The sequence below is a fragment of the Sciurus vulgaris genome, assembly GCF_902686455.1.
Source record: "Sciurus vulgaris genome assembly, chromosome: 2".
Classification (NCBI taxonomy): Eukaryota; Metazoa; Chordata; class Mammalia; order Rodentia; family Sciuridae; genus Sciurus; species Sciurus vulgaris.
Window position 1 is genome coordinate 182,249,087 of NC_136462.1, and position 15,251 is coordinate 182,264,337.

Consider the following 15,251-nt stretch of genomic DNA (forward strand, 5'->3'; position numbering starts at 1 on the left):
GAATAAAGTTCTAGTCTCCCTGACTAGATTATCCTGAGATTAGAGATAGAATACTTTGGAAACTTGCCTATAGGCTGGTGTACCTGGGCCACCCATTGGAGTGATGTGTTCTCTTATCTCTCGCCATCTTATCTCTCAGGCAGCCCCTGGAATTTTGCCTTCACAGTCAAGTTCTATCCCCCTGACCCAGCCCAGCTGACAGAAGACATCACAAGGTGAGGGGTGTGGAGGGAGGACCAGGTAGGCCCTGTGGGATTATGGATGAGGGCATCTGGCCCAAACAGCAGATGCAGATGTGGAGATCTGCAGCAGCCAGGCCATTGGCAAAGGAAATAGGCTATGTGAGAGAAACAGGGATGCAAATGCAGTGGTCAGTGGCAGCTGACCCTTGACCTCAGAAGAGGCAGTCTCACAGTGGGCTGTGGGGCCCATTGTGAATTTAAGAGGACAGACACCATCTAACACAGTTGCTGTTTAGCCACAGTTGCCCCATGGGAATTGGGCCTAATTGTTGAAGTAAAGCTAGAGATTTGAGAGTGAAAACTACAAACTTGAAATGTTGACAACATATGCTAACTTATAAAAAACAGTGTTGGGACAAACCCCACACAAGTGAAGGCTGATGTGCTGGGTGGACACCAGTTTGCAGTGTTGGAGATAAGGAGAGCAGAGTGCCCTTGCCATGTGGGGGCTTGGTCTTGCATGTCACTCTGTGCACATGTTAGGCATGAGGAGATCAGATGAGGCATGTGACCACCATGGAGGATAGTCTGGGTGTCAGGGTGAACATGGATTGCATGTCCAGTCTGTTGCCTCAGGGCCAGTAGGTAAGGTGCTTGAACGTATATCAGAAGGGAAAGCAAAGTGAGCTTCAGAGTGGGAGCTTCTGTGGCCTTATTTTGTCTCTAAGGACAAAGCAAGGAGAGTTCCCTGTCTTTATTTAAGCTCCATCCAAAGAGATAGCCTCATGTCAGGATATCCTGGGACTGTGTCATTCATGTCATGCGCCCTACACCCCCAAAATAAGAATAGACTTGAAGTTCTTCTGAAGTGGGAGGGGCTGCTAAGCCACCTCCTCTCTGCCATGAGGCCCTTCTTAATGCCTGCTGCCTATTTGACAAGCAACAGACCAAGGTCAAGATGCCAACTCTGGCCTTGGGAGACAAGACAGATGTTCCTGGAATAGATCAGGCCCCAGGCCTTGGCCTCATTAGCCCCACTCTGAGCTCTGAGGTTAGCTCAGAGCCAAGGTGACAGCAGTTGGATCTGGACTCTAGAGCTTTAGGCCAGCACAGCCCCCCACCCCTCTAGTCTTGCCCCCTGGTACCTCTCTTCTTTGTGCCAGATTCTGGGCATTGGGCTTCCAGGAACACCAAGAGGTAAGTTAGCCCTGCCCAGCACAGATGGCCCCTGGAGGTGGGGTGGTAGGAGCAGCTGATCTAGTCAAAAATAGTTGGGCCCAAAATAAACTGGTCAAAATGACAAATTGATTGAAATGAAAGATTGGTCAGAGAGTTTGGCAGTGATTTCTGAATTTTTAGACTTTTGAACAAAATGTCATAGGCCCATACTTGATGCTTATGACGTTTGTGCAGCTGATCCCGAGTCTGCGCCTCAGCCCAGAGCATGCAGTGAGGCTACATGTACTTTTTTGCCAAGGCTTCAGTTCTGACTATGAAATGTCACCGAGTACTTAAAATTGGACTAAGTAAAAGCCACTTGAGAGAGAAATAGGCAATTGAAAAAATGGTGAAACAGCAAAAATGGGCAGAAAGGCATTGCTGACTGAAAACGAACTGAAACTTTTTTATTTCAAGTGCACAATAACCAAAAAAGCAATAACAAAATGGTTTTAAATGGTTCTAAAAATTGTAAAATCACCCAGGCGTGCATACAAGTTATAAAAAAATCATGGCTTGGTGGTTGGAAAATGTTTCTTTAAACCAATTTATTTTTTAGACAATTCACTTAGAGCTGGAGGCAAAATAAAAATTTTGGGAAAGCATTGGCATGCAGGTCCATCTGGGCTGTGGAGTTCAATGCGGAGGTTAAAAGGAATGAGGTAGAGTCACGTGTGTTCATGGGGAACGCCTCTAAGGCATGTCTTCAGTGAGACAAAGTGAGCTACAGAATCAGATATACCATTCAATGCCATTTACATGTTGAAAACACCCATCCACCAAAACCACACACATTTCTGTGTGTCTGTAGAAATGTCTAGAACACAACATGGATAACTGTGTTGACCTTGGGGAGGGGATTAGGAATGAAAAAGAGCACTAAGAGGAAATTTAGAATCACCTCATAAGTTGGCATTTTTTCCTTCTAAGAATATATTAATTGTATAATAAAACTTACGTGACTTTTTTTAAAGGATCAAACCAGCAAAGTAGTCCTATTGAGCTTGAAAATGAATTAGAAATTACATATGTTCTTATGGTAGAAAAAAAGACCCCTCAAATTTAGAAATGCACCAAAATGCTGAAAGTGATATGAATCATCTCATGGGATACACCCAAATGATCAGCCCACGAAGTTCCAGTGTCCAGGGGGTATCCTTTTCCATAGAGCTATGTGTTAAGTCGCTTGGTTCCAAGGGCCCAGCTGGGCTGGGGGTCTGAAAGTGCAGGCCTGTGCCCACATCCTCTCTCCCATCTCCAGGTACTACCTGTGCCTCCAGCTGCGGGCAGACATCATCACAGGCCGCCTGCCCTGCTCCTTTGTCACACATGCCCTGCTGGGCTCCTATGCTGTGCAGGCAGAGTTGGGCGACTATGATGCCGAGGAACATGTGGGCAACTATGTCAGTGAGCTCCGCTTTGCTCCTAACCAGACCCGGGAGCTGGAGGAGAGGATCATGGAGCTGCACAAGACATACAGGTGAGAGGGCCTGTTGGCCTTTGACCAGAGCACTCTTTGCACGTCTGAAGGTCCTCGCCCCCTGGTGCTGTGCTGTATGTACTCCAGCTGCCTCTGCCCCACCTGAGGTGTGTCTGGGAGCAGATCATCTCCATCTGACAGGAATGACAGTAACTAGCTATGTGACCTTAAGTGACCTCTTGGGGCCTCAGTTTCTTAGACTCCTATATGAGTGTGATAATTCCCTGCCAGAGTCTCTGAAAAATCAGTTTATCTGCCACCTGGAGATAACAATAACTACTGTAGAATTATTGTGGACATAATAATAAAACTACTGTGTGCCTCTGAGTAAGCATCCTGATGTCTGGATCTTGGCATAAAGTTCAAAAGTTTGGACTCGAAAACCAGCCTACTTGGGTTCGCCATCTGGCTCTGCCGCTTTCTAACCAAGGGATCTTGGCACACCATTCTACTTCCCTGTGCTTTGGCATGCTCATCTGTTCAATGTGGTGCTAGTAAACCCACCCTGTGGGGTTGTCAGGAGGGCCACATGGCGCATATTAAAGACACACTGCATGCTGGCTGTTAGGGTTGCTATCTGGGAGTTGAGGGGTTGCGTAGTTGATTGTGCTGTGGAAAGCACCTTGTTCCAGGAGTTAGAAGATAATTAACCAGATATGTGTTTGTGGCTGGTTATTTAGTCTCTGTAAGCACCATTTTCCATCTATAAATGCACAGACTTAACCAATCACTGTTTTTCAACTATTGCTGTTTGGAGCAGGAGAATTCATTGTGGAGGATGTTTAGCCTCCCTGGGTCCTAGGCATTAAGTGCTCACAACACAACTTAGTTATTGTAACAACCAAAATGTTCCCCAACACCATTTCCAAGTGTGTGTTCTGTAGGGCAACCTAACCCCTATGGAGAACCCTGGATCAAAATGAATCTAGGTTCTTTTAAGCTTAGAAGCATTTTGGGTTACAAGTTTAAGGTTGTTAAGGGAACCCAATGTGATAAATGATGTGAAAGTGCATTATAAATGGTGAAGTGCTGTGCCCATGGGAAGGGCCATGGTGATGTCATCTTGTTACCACGGAGGACGGAAAGAATGATCTGGAGAGGAGGGGTGGAAGATGCAGAGAAGATGCTGGGGTGTGATGAATGCTAGGTCAGTGGCGGCAAGTGCTGTCTCTCAGAGACTTGCACACCAGCCACACTCGGTTATTACTGACTGCTTGGTATTGTGTTGAGTAGGATCTGACTGGTGAGCCATGGCCACCTGGGCACAAGAATGAGGGGCTGCCTGCCATCTGTCATCCCTGTCCTAGATAGCAAGGTGCCTTGGGGAGTTGCAAGAGCCATACTAATTCAGAGAAGGATATTCAGATCAATATGGGCTGGAGTTATGCTAATGATTGTCCCTGTAGCTCTTTGGTCTTAAAGCACATTGACATCTAGCATCTAGGTGTTCCATGCATACAGTGGCTCAGAGGTAGACAGGCAAAGGAAACAGAAGCTCAGAGGATAGAAGAGACAAACTTGATGAAGTGGTTAGTAATACAAATTCTGGAGCTACATAGTCTGGAATTAAATACTGACTCTGTGACTTAATAGCAGTGGGCCCTTGAGCAAGTTATTCGACCTCTCTGCACCATCTTCCTCATCTGTAACATGGGAATAAAAATAATACTTACCTTATAGAGTCGTGATAAGGATTCAGTGAATGAATATACATAAAGTACCTAGAACAGTAACCAACACATGGTACTCAAAAAACTTTTGCTGTGACTAAGTATAAAACGTAGTCTGAGTTTCCCGACAGCCAAAGCAAAGAAAGAACTTTGATTAATTACATAACTTTTCTTTTCAGAAAGGAGAATGTGTGCTTGTTCCTCAGGAGAGATAAAGTGGCTTCTAATACAAAACTCTGAGGGCGCTATCTTATGTGGGTAATAATTTAGGAGCCTTGGGTGATTATAATGAGCAATGTCTTCAGCAATAGTTTCACAGTCACGGAGGAGGAAGATTTATAGCTCTTGCTTAATTCAGTACAAATGAGATAAAAATACAATGCTGAACAGCCCTTGTCTGCTTTTTGGAGGAAACAAGGCTGGACCAGAGCTTTGTGGGAGATGGGGATGGATGGACCAAAATGGGGATGGTGGGCTCACCTTCCTGCCCTGAGGGCAGAGGGGCGGGACTCAAATGAGGTTCAGCTACATTTGAGCTTCTACACTGTCCTAGAAGCACTGGTTGTGATGGTGGCCACCTTCAGCCAGCAGGACTTGGCCTGGGTCTTTCCCACAGTCCCGGGTGATGACTTTCTTTCCCTCAGGGGCATGACCCCCGGAGAAGCAGAGATCCACTTCCTCGAGAATGCCAAGAAGCTTTCCATGTACGGAGTTGATCTGCACCATGCCAAGGTACTGCATTGCCCCTGAGGAACAATCAGGCCCCTCCAGAGGGCCTGGTGTACCAGACCTTGTGTTACCTCCAACCTGGAACATCTTCATTTCTTGTTCCTCAAAGTTCATAACCTTTTATTTCCCCTGATCTTTATAATGCAGGACTCTGAAGGCATCGACATCATGTTAGGCGTCTGTGCCAATGGCCTGCTTATTTACCGGGACCGGCTGAGAATCAACCGATTTGCCTGGCCCAAGATTCTTAAGATTTCCTACAAGAGGAGTAATTTTTATATTAAGATCCGGCCTGGGGAGGTGAGCCTGCCCCTGAGATCCTTGCTCCTGCTAGGACTGACCAAGTGCAGCTGGCCTTTCTTACCCAAGATACATAGACCGAGTGCCAGGGATCATGGGAGACAGAGAGGTCCCTTTCTGTGGCTCCCCACAGAGACCTCACACCTTGGGTATGTGCATGCACACACACATACAAGCATAAATAAGATAAATACAAGTGTTCACTTTACACAGATAAATGAATGAGACTACACACACATACAGATATGTGTCCACACCTTTTTCCCTTCAACCCCACATCGCATGCATCCAAAGCCACTTGGTTATATCACTAGAGTAACTGTGACCCACCCTCTGCTCTTCTCCCTTCTGCACGAAGCCTACTGACAGCTGCCATCTCTCACTGACGTCTCCACGCTGACCCTCTTACTGGCTTCCCTTCCCTCATTAGTGCTCCAGGCCATTTTCCTCTGCTGCTAAAAAGATCTTTAAAATCCCTTAAATTGAATCCTTCCAACCCCCAGCCTCACCCTCCCCACACTCCTTGCCTAAACCTTTTAGGAGTTTTCTTTAGTTCTAGGGTTGAAGTTCTATTCCTGTGGCCACCTACCTTTCGCACCTCTCTCTTGCCACTCCTCCCCATACCCATGATGCCCCAGCCCCTCTAACCTTTTCTGCAATCTTTGAATAAATCAAGTTCCTTCCTACTCTGAACCCTTTGCATGTGATGTTCCCTCTACCTGAAAGTCTTTTCCCCCTCTTCTCACATGACTGGTCCCTTCTTAGGTTAGCTTTCCATTACTGTAACAAAATTTCTGAGATAACTGATAAAGAGGAAAGGTTTATTTTGGTTTATGGTTTTGGGGATTTTAGTCCATGTCTGATTGACTCCACTGCTTTGGGCCTGTGGTGAGAGAGCACCAACGTGGCAGGCACATGAGTTAGGACCAAACTTAATTTCATGGCCAGTATACAAAAAAAAAAAGAGGAAGACCAACTTCTGAGGGTATGCCCCTATGACCTAAAACCTTCTGCTAGGCCCCACCAACTTCCAGTAGCACCATGTTGGGAGCTAAGCTTTTAACACATGGACCTTTGGGGCACATTTAACATCCAAATTCTAGTACGTCCCCATCCTTCAGATCTCAGCTCAAAGTTCACCTGGCTAGAGGGCAGCACTGGTCACCTTTCCTAAGACACCCCAACCCCAGCCTGCTCAGTTTGTCCCCTCCTCTTGCACATCTCCCTTTAGTCTTCTTATAGTCCTTATCAGTATCTGCAGTTACCTTGTTTACTCATTTATTATCTGAGTCCCACTTCCTGGAGTCTTCTGTCTTGTTCTCCACGGTGTCCCTGTGTTCAGCACCAGGCCTATCCTAGAGGAAGGGCTTGATCTGCCTTGTCGATTACATGAATGAGCCCCCAAAGTTGCACATGCCCGAGGAGAGGTTCAGACAGGATAGGCTGATGGTGAGAGTGGCCCAGGCCCTCTTTCTCAACCACCTTTGTTTGCTTTTAGTACGAGCAGTTTGAGAGCACTATCGGCTTTAAGCTCCCAAACCACCGGTCAGCCAAGAGACTGTGGAAGGTCTGCATTGAGCATCACACGTTCTTCCGGTGAGCTGACACTGGGCTGGGGTAAGCAGGGATGAAGCAGAGGCCATATGGGTAGAGGGGAGCAGGAGATAGCCGGGAGTGGAGACAGCAGGGAAGCACCCCTTCCCCCCAAGTCTCCCTCTTCCCGGACCACTTTGTGGTGTCGTAGTCCCCTTCAGCAGTGGGACTGAAGGTCTATTGTGTCTAACCTTAGGCCTGGCAATGCAATTCTGATCCTCCCTCCTCATCTCCATCCCTCTATTGCAGGTTGGTGTCCCCTGAGCCCCCACCAAAGGGCTTTCTGGTGATGGGCTCCAAGTTCCGGTATAGTGGAAGGACCCAGGCACAGACCCGCCAGGCCAGCGCCCTCATTGACAGGCCTGCACCCTTCTTTGAGCGTTCTTCCAGCAAACGGTACACCATGTCCCGCAGCCTTGATGGAGGTATGGACCAAAGTGGTGGTGGGAGAAGAGTGATTTTTAGGGGGAAGTAAGGGAGTGAACATGCCAGATTCTGCAGAATGAGTAGTAATTCTCAGTGAGCAAAATGAGTGGTGAACACATCACAGGTTTATTCGTACCAGTCTTGGCATCCCTGGAGTACCACTGTACCTGGACAGCTCTTGGTGGTTCAGCGCCACTACCACTTGGGATGTGGCACTGCTGCTCTTGAGACTTCCCAGAGCTTCCCTGAATCATGACCTTGTGGGCTCCTGGGTTCAGCCAGATGGTTTTCTGGGCCTCTTGCCTAAGAAGCTCAGCAATGCACAGATTGACATCCTACCAGGAGAATGCATGTGTGGTTTATGCAAAGAAAAGGAAGATCTCTACCTCCCTTCTGCAGTTACCATTCCTATTCCAGGGGCTAAATGAAGCCTACTTTTTTGGGGACCAAAAAGCAGCAGAGGTTATCCCAGAGCTAGCAAAGCTCATCAGAGGACAAGTAGAAATCTGGACTCTAAGCCTGGAAGTCTAGGCTCTCATCCTGACTCACTGGAAGATCACCAGTGGGAATCTTTCCTCTTTTCAGGGTCTCAAGTTATTCTCTGTAAAATTGGGATAGTAATCCCAGTGCTAGCCATCAACAGAGTACTGTCCCAATCAAATGAAACAATGTACAAAAATGGGTGCTTTGCAAAGTGAGTATGCATGAATAGAAAGAATAACTAGCCAGGTGCAGTGACACATGCCTGTAATCCCAGTGACTTGGGAGGCTGAGGCAAGTGGATCGCAAGTTCAAGGTCAGCCTCAGCCTTAGCAAGGTCATAAGTAACTTAATAAGATCCTGTCTCAAAATAAAAATTTTAAAAAAATGAGCTTGGGGATGGGGCTCAGTGGTTAAGGGCCCCTGGGTTCAATCCCTGGAACCAAAACAAACAAACAAACCTAAGCCAACCCCAAGTATAAAAATCTATACTCTAGCTATTTTAATTCAGTGTTTTCCAGCCTATTTTTCACCAAAGCTCAATCCATGAGCATAATTGGGTTATGCCCAGTGCCTGGTGTAAAGTCTATAATCCTACCCCTTTTTTATTTCAGAAAAGTATTTTGAAATGCCAGTTAGTGAGAAAGATGTTACTGTAGGGATCCCCTGAATTGTCATTTGTTTATAAAGCAGATAAGTAATTTGCAATCTTTAGGACTTTTTTACTAGTAAAAGCTAATCTTACAATATTTGTATATTGCTAAATAATAATCAAGTGAGTCTTCTGTCACAGTGACCACAGCCAAGACAGCAACACTTATGGGCCAGCATCAGGACTCCTTCCTGAACACTCTCTTAAATGCTTACACACATTAGCTTATTTGTTCCTCACCCCAAGTGTCTACAGTAGGTACTGTGTATGGACGAGAAAACCAAGGCCCAGAGAAATTGTGTAATTTACCCAAAATCACAGAGCACAAGTTGGATTTGAGATTTGAAATCTAGCATTGTAGAAAGTAGTGGGGGGCTCTGGCTGGGAGACAGCTCTGCTACTCTCCAGCCATGTGACTGGGAGTGGGCAATGGGGTCCTGGAAATTGGCTCCACTGCAAACAGTTGGGCAGTGGCTGGGTTGACTTCCTGTCCATGCATGGGGACATCTCTCACTCCTCATCCTGTCACCTCTGTCTACTTTAGCGGAGTTCTCCCGCCCAGCCTCAGTCAGTGAAAACCATGATGCAGGGCCTGATGGTGACAAGCGGGAGGAGGATGCAGAATCGGGGGGACGGCGGTCAGAGGCTGAGGAAGGAGAGGTCAGGACCCCCACCAAGATCAAGGAGCTAAAGGTAGGAGCCTGGCTTTCCTGTACCCTCTGTACTGGGGATCAGGAAACCAACCCAAGTTCTAGATTTGCATCTGGTTATGGCCAAGCACCCTTGCTGTGTAGTACATAAGGCCTTGCCCTTGGGCCATCCTGGGGTGGGGGCAGGGGTGGGCATGCTGTCTGACCTGTGCTCTTCCCTCCTTTTGCCCAGCCTCTCTGGGGGCCTCATGCCCTGGAGGACTTGGGCCTCCTCTGGCCCACTCTTTATCTGCTCCTTATAATCTGGCTCTGCATTGCCCGCTTCCTCCCTAGAACATGATCAGATGTCACCATGAGCCTCACAGGGTGAGGTACAGGAGTGTCCCCACCCCATACTCAGTGCTCCTGCAGTAATGCACAATCTCAGCCTTACGTGCACAAGCTCTCTGACTCCCCTTCATCCCTAGATTGCCGGCTGCACACAGGCATGGGCACACACAGACCAGGCATGGCTTCCTCTAGGAGATGTAAGCAGCCTTTTTCCATCATTCAGTTCTGCTGTGTGAGCATAGGCCCCTGAACATACACCCACTGCAGCAAGAAGCTTGAGACCCTAGATACTCAAGCCCCACGAACCAACCATGGCTCTGCCCGCTTTCCTCCAGAATTCTCTCCCCTTCTTTGCCTTTCTGGGGCAGCACTCTGCTTCCCACCCTATACCTACTTCTGGCTACCTCACTGCCCTATGGGTGGCCTAGCAGCTTCTTGGGCCCGCACTGCTTGGGCCACCTTGCTGGGCCAGGCCAGTCGCGGTATCTCTAATCAGTTTGCTCTACTGACCCTGCTGGTTCCTTTCCCTCCTGCCATGTCCCACTAGCCGGAGCAGGAAACCACGCCGCGACACAAGCAGGAGGTACTGCATGGGACCTGTCCCTCCCTACCCAGCCATTCAGCTGTCCAGCTCATTTGTTACCATCTCACAGTCCCTCCTTGGCTCATATCCCTGACACCATCTCAGCTTCAGCATCATCTCTGCTGGTCCTGCCATCCTCCTTCCTGTAACCCCCTTCCCAGGGACCCTTGCTTCCACCCTCATGGAACTCCCAGCTTGGACTCTGTCCCCAACCAGCTCTTTCTCCCTCCCTCCTCACCCCTGCCACTCTCCACCTAGCTTTACCCTCTACCTTTCCAGACCACCTGATGCTCCATGCTCACTTCTTACCTGACCACCCCACCTATGTCCACCAGCTCTTCCAGGCCATTCTGTGCTTACATTTTGCTCATCTCCCTGTATCCCTGACTCTGACCCTTCCTTGGATTCATCTCCTCCCCCACAGCACCGTTTGGTCACTTCTCCATCTCATCTGTGTCTTCACCTGAAACTTCTTTTTGTATCTCTTGGCAACCAGATGTGTGTTGGCAGGGAGGGCGGGGTCTGGGCTGGGAGGGAGGAGCATTGGAGCACATCTGCATCTGCTCAGACAGTTCACTTCCCCCAGGGCAGGCTGCTACTGCATCACCTCCATCAAAACCCTCCTCTCCTTTTCTCCTCCTCCTCTTCCTCTTCCTGTTTGTTCCCTCCTATGTTCACCACTTTTTCCTTTTTGCAATTTCCAACCCTTCATTAGAACCTTAAGTACGAGAGGAGGAAGTTTATCCTTGGGCCACAGAGCAAGGGCCTGACCTGGGAGCCCTGAGATCTGGGTTCCAATCCAGTTCTGCCACTGACTCTGATGGTCTTAGGAAAATCTCCTTGACCCCTAGCCCCCATCTGCACAGTAAAGCATTTGGACTCGGTTTCATTCTTTCTTTTTTTTAATTTTGTAATGATTATAGTATTTTAAATAATTATTTTATTTATTTTTATGTGGTGCTAAGGATCAAACTCAGTTTCTCACACATTCTAGGCAAAGCACTCTACCACTGAGCTACAACCTCATCCCATGGACTAGGTTTCTTCAACGCCCTTGACCTTCAAGGCTCCCAGGTTCCCAGATTCCCACTGCACCGTGTAGCCTTTGGGAGTATGACATGCCCACGGAGCCAGCAGGTCTATTTAGGATCATCTTGGATTGGGATCCATGAAGTATTATAGCCCAAACCCACCCTTGTGCAAATACTATCAGGTTTGACTTCTTAGGCAGATGTTTTCCTGTTGGCAGCTCAGTCTAGGGAGAGCGGCCAGAAGTACAGGCAAATGTCTGGAGGGAAAGCAGAAGCCCCAGTGGGATCAGACTCCTTCCTGAGGGACCTTAGTAGTCAATCACAGTGGATCCATGGATGCCATAGATGAGTCCAGGGCAAGAATCCAGCTTTGTCCAAGGTGAGCTTAGCTTTCCAGTTGTTCTCCAAAAACCACCTGATCTGACTTTAATAAGCTGAGATTGTCCATTTCTTGCCCTTAACAGAGTAACCATGAGCCTTCAAACAGCCTTTCAGGTAAAGTCCCTGGGCTGCTGGCCCACTGCTGTGCCCTACAGGGAGGCAATCAAACAGCTTTGACAGGTCACAATGGCTTGTCCTCGCTGGACCTAGGTGAATTACTCCATCATGCTACACTGGTAGAAACTCACACTTGGTGGTTTAATTGGGGACACACCCATGACTCCAGCTATACCTGGCTCAGTTCTTGTGTCCAACTTTGGGATTTATACCTCTTTTCCCCTGTCTCTATTCTTTTTGAACACCCTGCAGCATCTTAGTCTCGGTATGGCCATATCTCAACCCATCTGCTATTGGTGTCACTACTTAAAAGGTATCTGGAAGATCCAGGTGGTGGATAGTATCTCAAAGCAGCTTCACCATCTTTTCCTGGCCCCTGGACCTAAGTGAGGGAGCAGGCCCTATTACTATGATTGATACTAGCTTTAGGCATATGTGCACTCTGCACCTCCCTAGGGTCTGAGCAGTTGCACAGGTTGGACCTTAGAGGGACCTAGACTGGGCATCCCGCTAGGTATGATGATTTAAATCTCCACCAAAAAGTAGGAACCAGGTCCTAGAGGGACCTAGGAGGTTAGCCAGTGAGCTAGAACAGTCCACAGAACAGGATAAGGGAGTTCTTACTCTGGTGGATGCTGTCTGCTATGCCTTGGTTGTAGTTGGAGGAAAGTCATCCATGGACTCAAAGACCTGAGGGACTTCGGTTGAGTTGGGTGTTCAGAGGTTAGAGAGCCAGGCAGGAGAGGAGAGAAGGTGGCTTGACTAGAGTCTCCTCTTTGTCAGCAGAAGTGCTCCATGCCTCAGTCAGTGTTCCTCTTGGGGCTGATGCTCTGTGGCCTGCTTGGCTCCTGGGGCTGTTGAGAGGGAGAGGCAGAGTTGGGGAATTCACATTGCTGGTTGCGGGATGGTGATAGCAATTGCTGCCACCATCCCCAGACCCTGCATTGCCCACTTGGAGCTGTTCCCCTAACACTGCTGCCCTGTCCATTCATCTCTAGTTCTTGGACAAGCCAGAGGACGTCCTACTGAAGCACCAGGCCAGCATCAATGAACTCAAGAGGACCCTGAAGGAGCCCAATAGCAAACTGATCCACCGGGATCGAGACTGGGAGCGGGAGCGCAGGTTGCCGTCCTCACCTGCCTCCCCCTCCCCCAAGGGCACTCCTGAGAAAGCCAATGAGGTAGGTCTCACCCTGAAGTCCTCAACAGGGACCCTGGGTAAAGAGGCAGTGGGGGGTTGCTATGTAGTGACTTACACTCATCCTCACACCAATATGCTTTCCCCAGCATGGCCTGGGCTGATGGGGATGGGATGGGAGGTTAGGCTGAGAGAGACAAATTCACTAAATCTTGGAATCCTGGGTCCCAGGGACCACCCTGAAATATGAAAACTCCAAAGACTTGTGGTAGCTTGGTGTACTCCCCTTCCATCAGCCAGAGTACGATGGGGAAAGGGATGTTTGTTAGAAATGTAAGTTGCAGAGCTCTACCACCAAATATCTGATCCAAATCAAGTGTTCTGGGTGATTCTCTTGCACACTAAACTTCAAGAATCCTGGGAGCCCTTTTCAGTAACCAGACCCTTTCGAATCTGTTGTGAAAATGCAGTGTGGGGAATGGTTCCTCCTAGAAATAGCCTTGGAGTCCACTAAAGGGGAGTGGGTTCACCACACAAAGCACACCTGCTTTTGGGGCTTCAGAGAAGGACCTCCCACACTCTGCTTTTCAGAATGGAAAGTGTGGGGTGTCTTCTTAATTGAAAAAGATATAAAGATAGAAAATGCCTATATTAAAATCCCAAGCACTTGTGAAAATCTTGGCAATATTTACCCCAGTTTATACATAGGCATTTTCTCCTTAGAGTGGCTGCTCATTGGTCTCAAACTCACTTGTGGTCTAGACTTATGCTGCCAGGGTTTGAATTCGTACTCCACTGCCTGCTACCTGGACGATTCTGGCTTGTTACACCTAGTCTGTCTGAGGCTCCACTAGGTAGAAATGTTCATAGGGATATTGTGAAGATCAAATGAGATAACACCTGGAGAGGGACCAGCATGGCACCTTAATGCCCAAATGAGTTACTTACTGTTTCATTTTGAGAGTCCTGGGACTCTTTTCTTACTGAAAGTTAACTTCAAAGTTGGAAGGATCTCGAAACACTCTTGGTTCAAGGTTCTTTTACAGAGTGAGACTCAGAAAAAAGAAGGACTGTTTAGCATCTTAGCTGATAGAAGAGGGGCCAGAAGCCACTTTTCTAATGTGGCAGGTCATTGTATTTACCATTAAATCACAAATGCCTTGGCGCAAGACCAATTCATGAAGACCAGTATGGAGTCAATTGTGTATGTGCTGCCCTCTAATGCTTTGAAAATGGGCGATGCAGCCATGATCTGATTTGTAGACCACTTGATTGAATCAGTACTAGCCATAGTATGAGCCTGCCAGATAACAGAGGGCTTTGCCTAGTATGTTGTAACAGAGCTACTGGGATTCCCTGATTGCTGATTCACAAAATTAGGGATGCTTTGGGAGCCTTCACAGCTGCTGTTCTTGAAGGACAGCAAACCTCTGCATCTACTAAGGGCTTCTGTGGTCCCTGGCACAACCAACACCCTGACCGGAAATTGGGATCTGATTTAGTGATCTGACATATCCCCCACCCACACCTCCTACCCTAAAGTGAGACTTGTTCAAAGTGGTCTCTAATGGGTCCTGAGGTAGGCTAACCCTTGGCCTGACTGGAGGTGAGGTAGGATGTAGAGGCTACTAAAAGGGTCAGACTCCTGCAGGGAAAGAAAGAATGAATCCTGGTGACCTGGGATCTGGACCTCTGGGTCTCAGAGCAGCCTGGCTTGGGGATGTGCCCCACCTGCTGGAGATATATGGAACTGCTAGACAATCAGTCATTAATAATAAGGTAGAGTCTGTTCCACTACTGCCTCCTTAGCTCAAGCTGTGTGGTCTTCACTGCTTTAAAGAATTACAGCCTAGGAGCCCACCTTGGAGCTGTGGATATTTAGAAATGGCTTATAGGTCCTCTTGGTATTTAAGGGCCCTCAAAGATTTGGGAGATGGGGAGGAACTATAGACAAGGACTTGACTGAGTTCTTAGGTAAGTGATTTCTGAACCTCATTGCCTAGTCCATCTAAAGAGGATTGGAATTACCATTCCATAGGAAGGTTGTTAGCAAAGTTGAAGGAAATAATGAAGAATAAAGTACTTTACCAACCGGGAAGTGCTAGGCAATCATAATGGTGACTAGAATCCCTGATCCAAATATATGTTAGGTGGGTGATCCTGCAGAGAGGTATCACCCAGAATCCCTAGCAGTTTCCTCAGAGCTTTTTGGGTCCCATCGAGGCCATAGGGAGAGCAATAGACCCATGTTTTAAAGATAACTTTTTAAGGGGGCTGTGACCCCAACTGTG

General features: G+C 47.9%; 1 protein-coding gene across 16 annotated transcripts in view; it reads left to right on the forward strand.

Annotated features, from left to right (window-relative positions):
• EPB41L1 (erythrocyte membrane protein band 4.1 like 1) overlaps window positions 1–15,251 on the forward strand; it is a 118,542-nt gene that overhangs the window by 73,843 nt on the left and 29,448 nt on the right. For 11 of the 16 annotated variants that reach the window (XM_079128116.1, XM_079128115.1, XM_079128114.1 and 8 more), the window contains 9 exons: window positions 140–215; window positions 2,662–2,880; window positions 5,195–5,282; window positions 5,427–5,579; window positions 7,078–7,175; window positions 7,422–7,597; window positions 9,275–9,423; window positions 10,258–10,293; window positions 12,821–13,003. In XM_079128116.1, coding sequence (XP_078984242.1) covers window positions 140–215; window positions 2,662–2,880; window positions 5,195–5,282; window positions 5,427–5,579; window positions 7,078–7,175; window positions 7,422–7,597; window positions 9,275–9,423; window positions 10,258–10,293; window positions 12,821–13,003 — 1,178 coding nt within the window. The remainder of the gene's footprint in view (window positions 1–139; window positions 216–2,661; window positions 2,881–5,194; window positions 5,283–5,426; window positions 5,580–7,077; window positions 7,176–7,421; window positions 7,598–9,274; window positions 9,424–10,257; window positions 10,294–12,820; window positions 13,004–15,251) is intronic. The other 5 variants (XM_079128121.1, XM_079128107.1, XM_079128111.1 and 2 more) reach the window with 1 other exon arrangement.